At 56.0% G+C, this 15,342-nt stretch overlaps 1 protein-coding gene across 1 annotated transcript in view; it reads left to right on the top strand.

The window, feature by feature from the left end:
* Window positions 1–12,780, top strand: part of VPS26C (VPS26 endosomal protein sorting factor C) — a 49,615-nt gene extending 36,835 nt beyond the window's left edge. The window contains exons 4-8 of the mRNA XM_055313431.1: window positions 1,803–1,883; window positions 4,909–4,983; window positions 9,044–9,194; window positions 9,447–9,599; window positions 11,514–12,780. Of these exons, the coding sequence (XP_055169406.1) occupies window positions 1,803–1,883; window positions 4,909–4,983; window positions 9,044–9,194; window positions 9,447–9,599; window positions 11,514–11,596 (543 nt within the window). The 3' untranslated portion in view covers window positions 11,597–12,780. The remainder of the gene's footprint in view (window positions 1–1,802; window positions 1,884–4,908; window positions 4,984–9,043; window positions 9,195–9,446; window positions 9,600–11,513) is intronic.
* The last annotated feature ends 2,562 nt before the right edge of the window (window positions 12,781–15,342 follow it).

Raw genomic sequence — 15,342 nt, 5'->3', positions numbered from 1 at the left:
ATACATATATGTACCTGAAAAGGTCCTTCCTTGCAGACAAGGGTTTTTTTTTTTTTAAAGTGCTTTAATCTCCCAGTGTTACCTTAAATGTAGAGTGACTTCCTGTGTAATGTGGATAGAGCGTTCATAATGATGCAGCTTCTTGATTCACCCATGCACATAGTCCCAGTCATACAGATCATTTTTAACATGATCCTTAAGACAACAGCTGACTTTCTTCCATATGGATTCTGTGGTTTTGTTTTTATTTATTTTTATTTTTTAAAGATTTTTAAAAATTATTTATTATTTTATTTTTATTTTTTAAAGATTTTATTTATTCATAGAGACAAAGAGAGGCAGAGACACAGGCAGAGGGAGAAGCAGGCTCCACGCAGGGAGCCCCACCCCACGTGGGACTCGATCCCAGGTCTCCAGGATCACACCCCAGGCCGCAGGCAGCGCTAAACCGCTGCGCCACAGGGGCCGCCCAAAATTTATTTATTTATGAGAGACACAGGCAGAGGGAGAAGCAGGCTCCATGCAGGGAACCCAATACAAGACTCGATCCCTGGACTCCGGGATCCCGCTCTGAGCCAAAGGCAGATGCTAAACCACTGAGCCACCCAGGCGCCCCCAATTTTTTTTTTTTTTTTAATGAGCCTGAAGACAGCGATCGTGTGTAGAATGCTGTAGAATGTTGTTACCAATCAGCTGTCAGCCCACAGACGGACGGGAAGAAGTAGTCCCGGGTTGGAGCTCGTGGCTGGGGCACCAGCTGTGCAGAGGGGCTGGCTCTCCCTGGGGGAGAACAGGGCCTGTCCTGCAGGAGGTAACCGGGAGTGGCTGGTGCCGAAAAGTAGCAGAGGGACAGCAGAGGAACTGAACGCAGCCAAGAGCTAGAGTGACGCCCGCTGCCTCGCCTGTCCGCTTCCGTTTGCACATGGGATCCGTGCGCGGGCAGCCGGGGAGAATGGTCAAGTGAGGCGAGCTGTGCGTCGACCAATCTGGAAGCTGCCTCGTGGACGTGGGGGACGTCTCTCTTCTCTTTACTTTTGCATATGTTGGAATTTTCCAAAATAAACTTCTAAAAGGGGTTTCCTTTCTTTATTCCTCCGTAAGGTTAAAGTACGGAGAGCCGGTGTTGAGCTGCCCTGGGGTCCTGGCTCCTTGAGCACCGCTGCTCTTCCGTAACTGCAGGTCCTGCGCGGGGTCTCAGTCCGGCCCCCGGTGCGGTGACCGCCGCACAGGTGCGCTCAGCCCTGTGTCCCCGGGTGCTCTGTGCCATGCGAGATGCTGTCCGGGGCTTCCAGGCCTTTCTGTGTGCTTCCCAATCCTTACTACTAAATAGCGGCCGCTGCACGGAGAGCTGCCCTGTGGCTGACCATGTGCCAGTACCCTGCACACACACCCACACACCCACCCCCACGGTCCCGCTGGGCTCTTGCTGCAAGCAGATCCTCATGCCCGTATTTCATGGAGCAGGAAGCCGAAGCTCAGAGCAGTTGTCTGACTGGCAGCGCTCACCCAGCAACGCGGACAGCTGGATTTGAGCTAGCTCTTGCTTCGGAGTGCACGCTCTCTTCTGTCACCCTGGTCTTCCCCTGTCTTGCAGCTGAGCCCCTGTGCCTTGGGACGGCTGTGGGCATAGGCCGAGGAATTTTGTTTTGAGCGTTGGCTCCCCGTTAGGTATGTTAATTTCAGATAACACGGTAATTGGACCCAGTTTCCCTAAGAATGTTGACTTGTGTCTTTGAATGTAATTCCGCGATGAAAGTGAGTCACACGAACATAACCTTGTCCTCTCCGACTTCTCCCTCCAGTATACCCTGCGCTGTGACATGAGGCGGTCTCTGTTGGCCAAGGACTTGACAAAGACCTGCGAATTCATCGTTCACTCTGCTGTAAGCTATATTCGGGGGCCCCGGGCTTAATAATGGGGACCCTCTGTAGGGTCTGGTGTTTTATCCCATTTGTAGGCTGATAAGTCAGCCTGGTGCCGTGTCCTGGCTGCTGGGGAAAGACTCCTGGGTCGGAGATGAGGGACCTGGTTTCTCCTGGCAGGGTCAGAGCACCAACAGTGGCGTGTGCCCTATTCGCCAGGGCCCAGAATCCCACAGGGCAATGCCATGGCCCAGATGCCACTGAGGTGCCCCTAAGGAGCACCAGGCTGGGAGCCCACCTGTGTTAGAGCAAGCAGTGAGCAAGGCCGTTTCGGAGAGAGACATCCTTCCCCGAGGTGGCTGCGGCGAACACAACCCAGAGAAATGGCCTGACCCAGATAAGGGACGGTCAGGGCCTTACATTCTTGGTCTGCCCAGCAAGGACGCGTGGGGACACTCCGGGCCAGAGCAGGTTGCCTCTCCCAACACCTTCTGCTAATATTTTGCAGTGATGACACATTCTTAAAACTTTCCTCTCAAGGGGATCCCTGGGTGGCTCAGTGGTTTGGCACCTGCCATTGGCCCCGGGTGTGATCCTGGAGTCCCGGGATCGAGTCCTGCGTCAGGCTCCCGGCATGGAGCCTGCTTCTCCCTCTGCCTGTGTCTCTGCCTGTGTCTCTGCCTCTCTCTCTCTCTCTCTCTCTCTCTCTATGTCTATCATGAATAAATAAAATCTTTTTAAAAAAAAAAAAAAACTTTCCTCTCACGTGCCAACTTAGGGGACTGGAGCGCCCTCCCTTTGGCTGTAGGTGACTCTGGGTGACTTCAAAGCAGAGTCCTCTGCAGCCCATCCGTGCTAGTCCTTGGTCATCATGCAACACTTAGCAGTGACTGACGGCGCCTGCCCTAGGTGTGGTCCATCTGCCTTTGCTTTTATTCTGAGCAGTTTAGGGAGAGGAGAGAGCCAGACCGGGGTTCCTAGAGGCGCCCAGGTGAACAGAGCCCGGCTGTGCGGGAGCACATCTCTCTGGGCCACCTCGGAAACACCGATTCTGAACTCGCCAGGCTAGAAGAGACCCGTGCTCCTGAGGGCACGGACTCTTGGGGCTGCAGGCCGCGTCAAGGGGCCACCCCACCTGGACAGACACTAGAGCCACGAGCCTTCCTTGGCTCATTCACCCAGCGTGGCCTATAGCTTTGTTGGCATGAGCGGGACTCAGCATTCTGGGGAACCCACACGTATCCCATGATCTTTGCCACATGCCTTAGTAAGTGGGGCTTCGATGGAGCTCCGAGGTGAGGCAGTTGGTGTTTGTGGAAAATTTGCAATTCCATCTCTTTTACACTGTTCGGAAATATCCACAGGTGTCTTTTAGTCATGGTTAAGCAAAAGTGTAATATTGTAAAATCTCCTGTATATAATAAGATTGGTAGTCACTGATGTCCTTTATTTGCATCGTTCTTACTTTTTAGGACTTCTGACATTTATAGTTTCCCTCTTAATTTTAGTGGTTACTGTGTTTGACTCTTTCAGTGAGAAGTGTGTTATAGAAAATATTTAAAATAGTTATTATTTTTTTAAGATTTTATTTATTCATGAGAGAGAGAGAGAGAGAGAGAGAGAGAGAGAGAGAGAGAGGGGCAGAGACACAGGCAGAGGGAGAAGCAGGCTCCATGCAGGGAGCCCGATGCAGGACTCGATCCTGGGTCCCCAGGACCACACCCTGGACCAAAGGCAGGCGCTAAACCACTGAGCCACCCAGGGATCCCCCAAATAGTTATCTTTTTTGGAAATGATGTGATTGAGATGTTTTCCTTTTTTCTATCAAACTGAAACAAACAAAAATTTTTTTTAATGTGGTTTATTCCCTAAAAGAGACATATACCCTTTTATGTCTTCTGCAAAAAGAGCCTCCACCTTTGTGAAGGAGAATGAGCCCAAATTCAGTTCCCTGCCCAGAGCTGGGCTCCAGGCCAGGACCCCCTTGGCCCCCAACCCAGGGCCCACAGCCCGCTCATGGCTGCAGAGCCCCCACGGAGGCCAGCTCGGGGCAGGCAGTGGGGGCTGAGTTCTCGGGGCCTCCTCCCTGCTCCCAGCAGTTTACCAGCTCACGGCCTCCAAGAAGCCTGCTCTTTGGGACTGATTTCACGAGGCCAAACCACGTGTGATCTCTGGTTGACAAGTCCAATAGTCCTTTAAATGCTGTGAGGAAGAAGAATATATTCGCAAAAGAGGATGTTCACAAACGTATTAATAAGAGTAATTAATATTCCTTAGAATATTCCTTAGAATTCCAGCTCTGGAACTGACCGGAAGTCCGTTGTACTGCTTTGGCAGATGAGTAACCTTGGCAGGGTGGCCGGTGTCCCTCCTGCAGCACGGGGAGAAGCAGGCCAGGCCGGCCCTGACGCAGCCGGGCCATCCGGGCGCGTCCTGCGGTTGTGTGACGGGGAGATGACCGCCGTTAGTGACTGCGGTAACGTGCAGAGGTCGGAGGGAGTCTTCCAGGTGGCAGCCGAGTGGTCACGGCGCTGGCGTCGGAGCCAGACCACCTGGGCTTGAATCTCGGCTCTGCCACTTGAGAAAGCCATGTGCGCGCGCTGTGCCTCAGTGTCCGCGTCTGTGAAGTGGACAGTGACAGTAACAGCACCGCCTAGGGTCACCGTGCTGACTCAGGAGCACGTCGGTGGATATGATACGCGGTGTCAGCCCTCGTTCCGAGAGAGGTTTAAAATAAACACCTTCTAATGACACTACTCTCGGCTCGTAGGTCTAATTTTGTAATTTCTGGACCTGAGAGATTGAGAAAGCAGTTCCCTCGTTTTACAGATGAGGAAACTGAGTCATGGGGGGGTGGAGAAATGTGACAAAGAACGGAGCACAGTGTTTCGGCAGAGTGGTTGTAGACCCCCTGCCTGCCTCGGAGTACCGAGTCCTCCCCGGTTCATTAGGCCGCCCTTCGTTTCCTTGAAAGGGGAACGGGGACCGTGGCCTGCGGAACTCTTGGCTTCCAGCGGCTGATTCTGGTTTTGCCTCCCGTTTTAGCCTCAGAAGGGGAAGCTGACCCCGAGTCCCGTGGACTTCACCATCACGCCTGAAACCTTGCAGAACGTCAAAGAGGTACGGTGCTCCTCACGCTTGCCAGCTGGGGTGTTTGCTTAGGGACCGCATCCCACGGACACGCTCTGTGTCTGTGTATCAAGTCGCAGCAAGACGAAATTTCTGATTATTGTCCGTACCCAGAACAGTCTGGATTTTCTTTGTTTCTTTGTTTTTTTAAAGATTTTATTAAAAAAAAAAAAAGATTTTATTCATGAGAGGCACAGAGAGAGAGAGAGGCAGAGACACAGACACAGGCAGGGGGAAAAGCAGACTCCCTGCAGGGAGCCCAGTGCAGGATTTGATCCCAGGACCCCGGGGTCACACCCTGAGCCAAAGGCAGATGCTCAACCACTGAGCCACCCAGGGATCCCCAGACTGGATTTTCAATTTTGATTTCTTTCTTTCTTTCTTTCTTTCTTTCTTTCTTTCTTTCTTTCTTTCTTTCTTTCTTTCTTTCTTTCTTTTTCTTTCTTTTTCTTTTTAAACTCAGTAAGTACTTAGAAGAAGAAGTAAGTACTTAGAAGAAGCAGCTTCATAAAAGCTGCTCGGGGGGCTGACTGCCCACTGTGCTCCCCCCGCCCCCCCGTCTACCTCGTAGGGCCCAGAGCCCCACTTCCCTGAGTCCCAGTCACCCCCTGCCGCCCAGCCTGGGAGCCACACCCCTTTACTTCTTATTTGGCCACCTGCTCTCTGTCATCCAAGGGCATGGCTTTCCCCCCTGCTCTACTGCCACTTTCTGCTCTGGATCCTGCTGATCAGCAAGTGTGGGAGGTCCGAGGCCCAGGAGTCATTATCGGCCTCCCTGGGGAGGTAGGGGTGCATCCTGGGGGCCTCTCTGAAAATCCATTTACCATCCCCCCCCTCCAGTTTCTGGAGAGGACGAGTCCCCCATGGGCCCGTCAGCTTGTTCCTTCAAAAGGATTTTAACGTGATTGGGAACATGCAGGGAGCATGGGTGGTCGCCACAGGCCTTGGCTTGCCAGCTGGGATCTCGCTGCCCCGCTTGTCCCCAGCTTTGGCCGTTAGCCTGACAGCTCCCCAGGAGCTCCCCAGGTAGCACCCATGCTCTTAGGTGGGTTTGTGTTTCTTCCTGCCAAGAACCTAAATAATATAAAACTTAGTGATAGGACTGGAGTGAGGAAGAGGAGCGGAAGCCAGTGCGTCTCATAAGGAGCTCCTGGCCGGATCTTGGGAAATACAGTTTGTGGTGTTCCTTACATCGTGTCCTGTACTCTCCTCTTTGTTTTATTGCTTTTCTTTTTTTTTTTTTTTTTTACTTGTCCTTACTCTCCTTGGTTAAGGTCATAAGGGTTGTTTTTGTTTTTGTTTTTTTTCTGTTTTTATACCGTTGCTTGCTCCTTTTTCCTCTAACATCCTATCTCTGTTTTCCTAATAGTCCACCCCCAAATGTTCAGACATACAGAGACAATCATGAGTTTAAGGAACAGCACTGAGAACAAGAACCTTCTGCCAGAGGGTTTGTAACATTTTTGCATTTTCCTCCCACATATACCCTTTATTTGTTGGAATGGTCAGAAATCCATGCTCCAGTTTATCTGTTTTATTTTTCCCAGTATTGAGCTTCTGTCGACTAAGAAACCATTTCTAATAGTTGCCCGAAGTGTCACAGTGATGACTTAGCCGTCACTAATTACTGGAAGTTTCACCATGTCCTTGCTCACCACTGCTTCCTCTCAGCCTTTTCTTTCTTCAGTGTATTTTTTGTGCTGCTGGAGTACATCCTAGTGCTGTTCTTTCAGAAAGGGTAGGAGTGGACTTACATCCTTGAATGGAGGTCAGACACCTGACTTTGCTCTCACACTGACCTCTATTGTCTTGGTAGATGGAAGCTTCTGGCTTCAACTTCATTTGCCCTTAAACTTGGAGAGTAGCACCCTGGTTTTCTCGTGCCTGGTGATACTGATGATCTGGTCCCCAAATTCGTGTGAGCTCATCTGTTCTCCTCCCTCTCCCTTCCCCCCAGCCCCGAGAACATCCAGCTTCTCCCCATCCTTAGTATTCTGGAATTCCAAAGCCTTTGTTGGATCTTGGTGTTTAATTAGTCAGTCTGCCGGCCGCCTTTCCTTCAGCTCTGTGAACTTCTCTTGGATGTGTCATGGGAGAGTCTGGGCGCAGTCTTTCAGCTCACTCATTTGCTCTTCGGTTGGTTTGTAGCCCGACTGCTGACATGTTTGCCTCCGCAGCAGTGTGATTCATCTCCAAGCCCATTTCTTTTCCAAGATAGCCCCTTCTTCTACTGCAGGTGCACGGCCCTTCCCCTCCGTTTCCTAGTGGTTGGTCATTCTGTTTGCTGAATGTGTGACTCTTTTTTTTTGCTTTTATTTTCCTCAAAGGTTTGTTGATTCTTGGATGTCAGCTTATATTCATAGATGAGGATCAAATACATGCGGCCTTGTTAACGAGATTGTCCTCAACCCAAATGACAGTCTGTCCTTCTGGTTGTAAACGTGCACTCCAACAGAGGAGCTGCTGGGGAAAAGGCCTCCGGCCCTGTGGGCTCTCTGTTAGGGTGCACAGGTAGCTTGTCTTCTGGGGCGAGAGCCTCGTTGTCCTGCATGGTGGCTGTAAATGACTAGGAGCATTGCCCTGCCTCGCCCGGCCTGCTCTGGGAGCGTGCTGGGTGGGAAGTCCCCCTCGAGGGAAGCTGTGGTGCCAGCCTGGGCATGTGCTGACTCCAGAGACCACTCATGGGCACCACCAACTACTCCCTTCCTGGGTGGGCACCGCCTCTGATCTCAGGGCTGCCCAGGGGACGCTCACGTGCAGAGCTCTTGCCGCCAACCTCAGGACACGGCCCCCTGAGCTCTCAGGAGCCTCACTGGGCACTTCCAGGCACAGAAACACGTCACTGGGGTTGTGTCCACGTGGCGCTCCGCATAGCCTTTCTCGGGGTCGTTTGTGTATGTTAACACCGTGCCCCCTCGGAAGAGAGGGTAAAACGAATGGTCAGTCAGGATCTTAGGCTGGATTTTGAGACCTTTTCTTTTCCATCAGTTGCCTGAAAGAATTTTAACATAGATTGCTGCTGCTTTTTATTTTACTAAACAAATAGTTTCTTTACTTGTAGTTGTTTCTAGAGTTTGGAATCAAGACTCTCCTCGAGCTCTGCACCTCCGGGGCTGTCGGCTTCCTGCGCTGTGCCGCGTGCCCTGTGAGCTCCAGCCAGTGACCACCAGCCCTGCAGGGGGCTGGTCGGCGCTGGGCTGCAGGGGTGAGGTGCTGGCTGGATTTCAAAGAGAAAGACACTATGAACGTCATTTTTTAATATTGATGATATGTGGAAGTGATATTTAGGGCATATTGGTTGATTTTAGCTGTTTCCTTTTACTTTTTAACATAGAGCTACTAGAAAATTGTAAGTTACATACGTGGCTCACGTTTGCAGCTGCATTTCTGTTTCTGTGAGACGTGGTGTTCTAAACTCCGACTTAGCTCTAGAACCCGGGACCAGTGAGGCGAAGCTGCTAGAACCGTTGCCTCTGACTCTTCCGATCCTCTTCCCACAAACACAGCGTCATCCACCCGTGACCAGGTTCCTACGACTACAGGGAAAAGGTCCAGGAGATTTTATTTAGTCAAACATTGATGAAAACTGTTCTCTTCATGTGTCCTTGAAATGAAACAAGTACCTTGGCTTTTCAAAGTTGTGTAATTGGGAGCATTTTCAGTTGATTCTCCTTTTAAAACCTTTTTGGGGAGCGTGACTGGTTCCCCGTAAACAGTCCTGGCAACTTCCTCAGGTGTTGTTACGTCGTGTTGCTTGGCGAGAAGGAGCGTTCCAGACCTGACCAAGGATCGGCCGACCCTGGTTGCTGGCCGTTCTGTCCAGGCGGTGTTGGCCGCCCGGTGGCTGCAGGCCGTTGTTGAATAATTCAGCCTGTTAATGACCTTGACAGAAGAAGGAAGTAAAACAGGGCCTCCCATTTTGTAAAACAGGGTCCCAGCAGGTTTTATAGAAATGGTCCAACTCCGTTTTCAGTTTTTATTTGCACCAAGTGACTGACTGTGGAACAATTTCCCTTGGCCCTCCATCCCTATGTTTTCTGTTGTGTTCCAGAGAGCCTTGCTCCCCAAATTCCTCATCCGGGGACATCTCAACTCTACCAACTGCGTCATCACGCAGCCGCTGACAGGGGAGCTGGTGGTCGAGAGCTCGGAGGCCGCCATCAAGAGCATAGAGCTGCAGCTGGTCCGCGTGGAGACCTGCGGTAAGGGCCTCCCGCCCCGGTTGCCCTCTGCCCAGCAGCTGACCCGTGGGTGGAAGCGGAAGTGAGAGCCCCCCCCCCCCCGCCCTTACGAGAACTGTGTGTTTGAGAAAGTGAGACCTGGGGCGGGGGCGGGGTGGACTCCAGGTCCTGCAGAGCCAATGGCAGGGGCGCTGAGTGTGCGGACCCAGGCTCGCGGAGTCCCCAAGGGTCGGTGGATTGCTTGTTTCTGACCGCGCGGTGCCCTCCCCGCAGGGTGCGCCGAAGGATACGCCCGAGACGCCACGGAGATCCAGAACATCCAGATCGCCGACGGCGATGTTTGTCGGGGCCTCTCGGTCCCCATCCACATGGTCTTCCCGCGGCTGTTCACCTGCCCCACGCTGGAGACCACCAACTTCAAAGTGGGTAAGTGCACCAGCTCCCCACCCCGGGGGCCTGCCCGAGTCCCCCGCACAGGCTGGTTAGCCCCCACGGTGCACCCATGGGTGTGGGCCCCAGGCGGGGATGGCAGGTGCAGGAGGGACGCCAGCAGGGAGCATGTGGAGGCCAGGGAGGCTCCTCTGACAGGTGGCGTCTGAGCAGGGACCTGCCTGTGACAGCCCAGCATTAGCCTTCATCATCGCGGAGGCCTCTGCACCCCCAGCTTGGGATGTCGTGGTCACTGCCCAGGATTAATATCTGGGGAGCCCCTCGAGGGCTTTTGTCGGCAGTGTGGTGGCCTAGCGAGCACAGAAGGGGTCGGGACACTGCGTCCAGAGCAGAGAGGGTCACAGACTCAGCTGTTTGTCGAATACCGGCCAGGCCGGCCACCTGCCGTAAGACAGCCCGGGCTCAGGTGTGGCCCCGGCTAGGCTGCCAGGACTTCCCTCAGGACCTGCGAGCGTGGTTATTGTGGAACAGGTGGTATAAGCCTGTGGCACTGGGAGCGGGGCGCAGGGTGAGTGCCCTCGGCACCCCCAGACCCCCAGCCCAGCGCCCCTGCCCATCCTGCCTCGTACCCTCCCGGAGGCACGCTGCCAAGGTGTCTAGGTCAGAGTACTCCGAGTCCAAGCTAGAGGGTCGAGCTCATCTGTTCAGTCCTCACTTAGTTCCTCCCGTAAACTTGAAGAGGCCTAAACTTCTTTCTCCCCCTGCTGTACTCGAAGCACCTAAATTTTTGCCTGCTATGTCTGTCAGATTTAGGAGGCATCCCTGTAACGTTCACGTGTGCCCTGGGATCCTTCCCCAGAATCTGGCCGCCCGCCCCTCAGCCGGGGTGGCAGCGAGGCCCTTCGGGCCCGACGCCCAGTGTCGGCCTTCACCTTTGCTGGGCTGACCACCCGGCCTTCAGCGGGAACCCACTCCGCGTGCAGGGCGCCTGGGCGGAACTTGAGCACAGAAGTGGGACGTGCTGCTGGCGCCCAGCTCCTGTTGTGGCTGATGCGTGGCGAAGGCCACCAGCCCCACAACAGGGACGTCATCCTTGGGACTCCAGCCTGGGGCCTCAGACGAGGCAACTGCAGAGCCCCTTCCGTGGGGCCGAGCTGCTCGGTGCTCGGCCTCCTGCCTTTGGCACGAAGCTCCCTGCTCTCTTGGCAGCAAGAGATGGCTCTTTAAACAGGTGCCTCAGGTGGGTTCACCGCCCCTCTCCCCAAGAACAGCAGTTAGGCTGCGCGCTGTCGCTGGACACGGTCTCTGTTGGCTGGGAGACCTGCGCCGGCAGCTGGGCCGTCTGCACGTGCTCTCTCCCATTAAGAACTGTCAGGAGTCGGGGATCCCTGGGTGGCGCAGCGGTTTGGCGCCTGCCTTTGGCCCAGGGCGCGATCCTGGAGACCCGGGATCGAATCCCACGTCGGGCTCCTGGTGCATGGAGCCTGCTTCTCCCTCTGCCTGTGTCTCTGCCTCTCTCTCTCTCTCTCTCTCTCTCTCTCTCTCTGTGACTATCATAAATAAATAAAAAAAATTAAAAAAAAAACTCTATAAAAAAAAAAAAGAACTGTCAGGAGTGTACAAATGAGCACGAGTATGAGTGAACAGCAAGGACTATGGCAGGTTCCCTCTGGTAAAGACCGAGGACGAGGGCAGTGTGCTTGGGAAGCGGACAGCGTCCCAGGGCGAAGGGACACTGACGTGGGGCAAGTGCGCCAGAGGCGGGCAGAGGCCGTGCAGCCGCCGTGGCCGCTTCTCCTGGAGGCTCGGGGCGACGTGCGTCCGTGGGACGCGGGTACAGAGCCCCCAGGGCACCCGGCTGCCCCCCTCCCAACGAGCCTGCAGCGCGGTTGGCCTGTGGTTCCTGCCGCGGGGCCCGGTGAGCACCAAGCCCCTTCTTTCTCTTCCCAGAATTTGAGGTGAACGTCGTCGTGCTGCTCCACGCGGATCACCTCATCACGGAGAACTTCCCGCTGAAGCTCTGCAGGACGTAGCGCGGGCGGGGAGGCCGCGGGAGCCGCAGCCGCGGAGCCGGCCGCGCGGCTCGTGTTCCTGAGGATTCTGTATCAGAAACGAACCCGACCCCTCAGATTACGGCCACTGCTGTCCCTCGTTTCCTTGAGGCGTCTGCGTCCAGGGGGCTCCTCTCGTCAGACCTTTCCTGTAAAGTTCCGCAGGACTTGTCAACCGTTTTTGGCCAGATCGTGCCGCGGCCAGCAGAAGTCCCTGCCTCCGACCCCCCGGGCCGTTTCAGGGAGCAGTGGAACTGGAACGGCCGCGGGAGCTTGGCCGGGCAGCGGGGTCCTGGGGGCGACAGGGAACCCTCGCCGCCCGAGGTGGCCGAGCCCGCGGCAGCACAGCGGCCTCCGGGCCGCAAACGGTGTTGGCAGGTCCCACCGACGGCCGCAGAGCGATGGCCGCAGAGCGCAGCCGCTGGAGCCCTGGGGCATTTTTTCCGCTCTGGTCCGTCGTCCTTTTACAACACGCTTCATGATGACTTCAGAACTCGGAGGAACGGGAACACGGCGTCCCTGCTGTCACAGGAGGACCCAGCGGCCGTCCGCACCTGTCGTCGTTGCATGGCCTGCATGGCGGGCGGCGGGGCCGGGCAGGAGGTGGAGGCCCGCCCGCACCGGGTGGTGCCGGGAGGATGCCCGGACCTGCTGCACTGGGCCTGCGCCCCGGCCCCGGGCGCCGAGTGTCAGGTGAAGCCCTGTGGTTCAGTGGATGCGGAGCCTGCGCAGCCGTTTCTGCGGGGCCACAGCTAACGAGGCGTCGGCTCTGGCGGCCCCGCCTTCCCTGACAGCCCCTGCGCCTGGGCGGGCCCGAGCCAGGCGCCCCCTGGCCCCGCTGGGCCGCCACCATCCTGGGACAGCGCCCGGTGACGTGTGCCGCCCCCAGCCAACAGACCGACTCGGGCACGGCTCTATCCCGGGGCCTCGCCCCTGGGACCGATACAGCTTATTCACCGAGTCGTTTCCAGTTTGGTTCCCGGAGACTACATTTCTGGCTTAGGAACCTCCTCTTAGGTTCACATGACATTAATAATGATCTGTCTTTGATGACGTGTTTAGACGTCGGGAACCAAAGAGGCCGTACTTTTCTGGGAGATTTCAAAGGTAGGAATCATTTTTAATGAAATAAAAAACACCACCTAAATGAGAATTTTGAGAAAAGGTTTGGGATGTCTACTGCTGTATAATTTCTTCAGTAAACTGCTTTTGTGGATATAAATACGACGAGGGCTCTTCTGCGGGAATAACCGAGGACCTGCCAGCAGCCGGGCTGCCTTCATTTTCATTTCATTCGATCCTGAGCGGCGCCGACAAGGGCCCCAGGCTGGCCATTTCCTTCCAGGGAAGGAACACCTCCCACCCGTTAGGAAGGAGGGAGAGCCCGGGCTGCCCTGCCTGGCCGGAGGTGGGGTGTCCACTGTGGAGGCCCGGGGTGTCAGATCCTCCCATTAGAGCAGGGGGAGGAGAGGGGAGGGGGGGAGAGGAGGGGGGGGCAGGGGGAGGGAGGGGAGGGGACGGGTGGGGGAAGGAGGGGAAGCGGGGGAGTCTGTACCGTGAGTCCCTAACAGTGTATTGTTTGGGAAATGCCCATATAGGCAGGAACACCTTGTGGCCGGCAGAGCTCCCCAGAAATGGGGCCTGGTTCCGTTCTCAGCCACCTAAGAGGTAAATCAGAAATAAGACGTGACAGAGCCAACGCACTTGTGCCTGAATTCTCCAGTCGGCGTCGGTGGCTGGTGGGAGGTGGAGCCCTGGCGACGCTTCTGCCTCCATCACTGGAGCCTCTGATTCCGGATCCCCGGGCCCGAATTCTCCTAAGACTTTGGGGGATAGGATTACCTCCACGCGCAGGCAGAGGTTTGGGCTGCGGCAGATGGCTGCAATCTGGGATCCCACGGCCCCTTTCGGGTGCCCCCTTACTTGTCTGGACCAAGGCTGCCGTGAAGCGTGGCCGCTGGCTGGGGTCTTCCTTCCGACTCCTTTGCTGCTGGGTGCGGTCGTGTGACCAGGACCCGGGCCCCTTCCCACAGCCGGGCAGGAACAGGCCTGCGACCCGGCCCAGCCTGTGCCGGAGCTCGACGCCGTCGGGGAGGGCAGAGAAGGGGGACACCCACCCCCAAATGTGTCGGCGGAAGGCTCACCTCCCGACCCCGTGTCACCGCAGGAGAGAGGGAGAGACGTGTCTCCAGGGCACCGACTGCTGGGCCCTTGGCAGCCCAGGGCCCCCAGAGCTCATGAGCAGGGCAGGAGCCCTGGCCAGGGCCTAGTGGCTCCCAGAGCCTGACACGTGCCCGAAGGACGGGAGTACTGCGCCCACCTCCATGACCTCCTCTGAGCCGAGAGGCGACCTGGAGACACTCAGGTCCAGGACCTGGCTGGGGCCCGCTGGGCCCGCGCCAGGGCAGTGTGGCCTGGCGCTCCCTGCAGCCACCGCTGCCACCTGTGCAGCGGCCGCAGGACCCCGCTGGACCCAGCCCTACCCGGAATTCCTGACCTGAGAGGCCAGAAGATGGGCAGGTTTTCACTCTTCCTAGTCAGGCAGTTACGCAGACGCAAGTTCCCGGTGTCCCCAGAGGCAGGTACCTCCCCCTCGGTCCCCCGTTGGCCGGGGACAGCTGCGCCGGGCTCGCGGGCCGTGCTCGGGGAGGGACGGGCCGCACGATGCCCTGCCCGGGGGCCGCAGCCCTGGCGCTCCGAGGTGCCGCCTGTTAGGAGACACCAGCCCGGCTCCGGGGGCAGGGAGAGCGAGGGCTCCTTACTCTGCTCTGGTGCTGCACCCCGTAACCGGGAGTCCCACGAGGAGGGAGCCGCTGCCCCCTTCTCCTGAACCGGCTGTCGCCGATGGAAGGTATCTGTCCGGGTTTCCGCACACCTGCCCGCCGTCCGGCGGGGCTCGCCTCACCTGGTCCAGGTTTCACTGGCCCCGAAGCCCAGGCCACCGTCGCCTCGCTTCATTTGGGCTTCTCTTACCGTGTCAACGACATGCTTTTCCTCCTGTTTCCTCCTGTTCCCCATCACGCGTGGGCCAGGCCACCGTATCTGCTGGAGGAGCCGAGGGCTCTGCTGACCTTTGTTCACAGTGATTGCCTCGGTTTTGGCGAAGTGAATTAAAGCAAGATGAGAGCAGGAGACAGGAAATCGTTTGCAGCTGGATGCAGCTTAGGGATGAGATGTGATGAAAGGCCCAAAAGTCCAAGGTAAATCACATTCTAATCCTGATTTCCTTTATGGGAAGTGAAAATATCAGAGAGTTCTAGACCACTCCCGACCACTATGATGTCCTTTAGTAATGACCTCACAACAGCCTTCCGAGGGGCGGGGGGTTATCCCCCTTTCACAGCTAAGCAAGCTGAGGCACAGAGGGGCTGGGACCTGCCCAAGCTGCCTCGCTCTGCCCATCTCCTGGCCCACATCCCCCCAAACAGCCCCAACTTCCCACACTAGAGAGCATTAGAGTGGAGAGCCATTGCCGAAGGTGCAGGTGCTCTTGTTCCCGGGGGCAGCCATGCATTCTTCTTCATGGACCGTTGCCGTCAGAGCCACTTCATCCTTCCCGCTGAGTGTCAGAGGTCGGAGAGCCATTTTCTGTGAAGAAATCCCTTTCCACGGTAAGGCTTCTCCAAGCTAATGGATACGAGTGGAGGTGGGAAGTCGCAAAGCAGATCAGCTGCTCGGGAAATTGCTCTGTGTATAAACAATTCTGTAACCCCAAAGAAGTCAAAACT

This window comes from Nyctereutes procyonoides, unplaced genomic scaffold, assembly GCF_905146905.1.
Source record: "Nyctereutes procyonoides isolate TBG_1078 unplaced genomic scaffold, NYPRO_anot_genome, whole genome shotgun sequence".
NCBI lineage: Eukaryota > Metazoa > Chordata > Mammalia > Carnivora > Canidae > Nyctereutes > Nyctereutes procyonoides.
The sequence above is the reverse complement of the archived record's forward strand: the minus strand, read 5'-3'. Positions and strand labels throughout refer to the sequence as shown.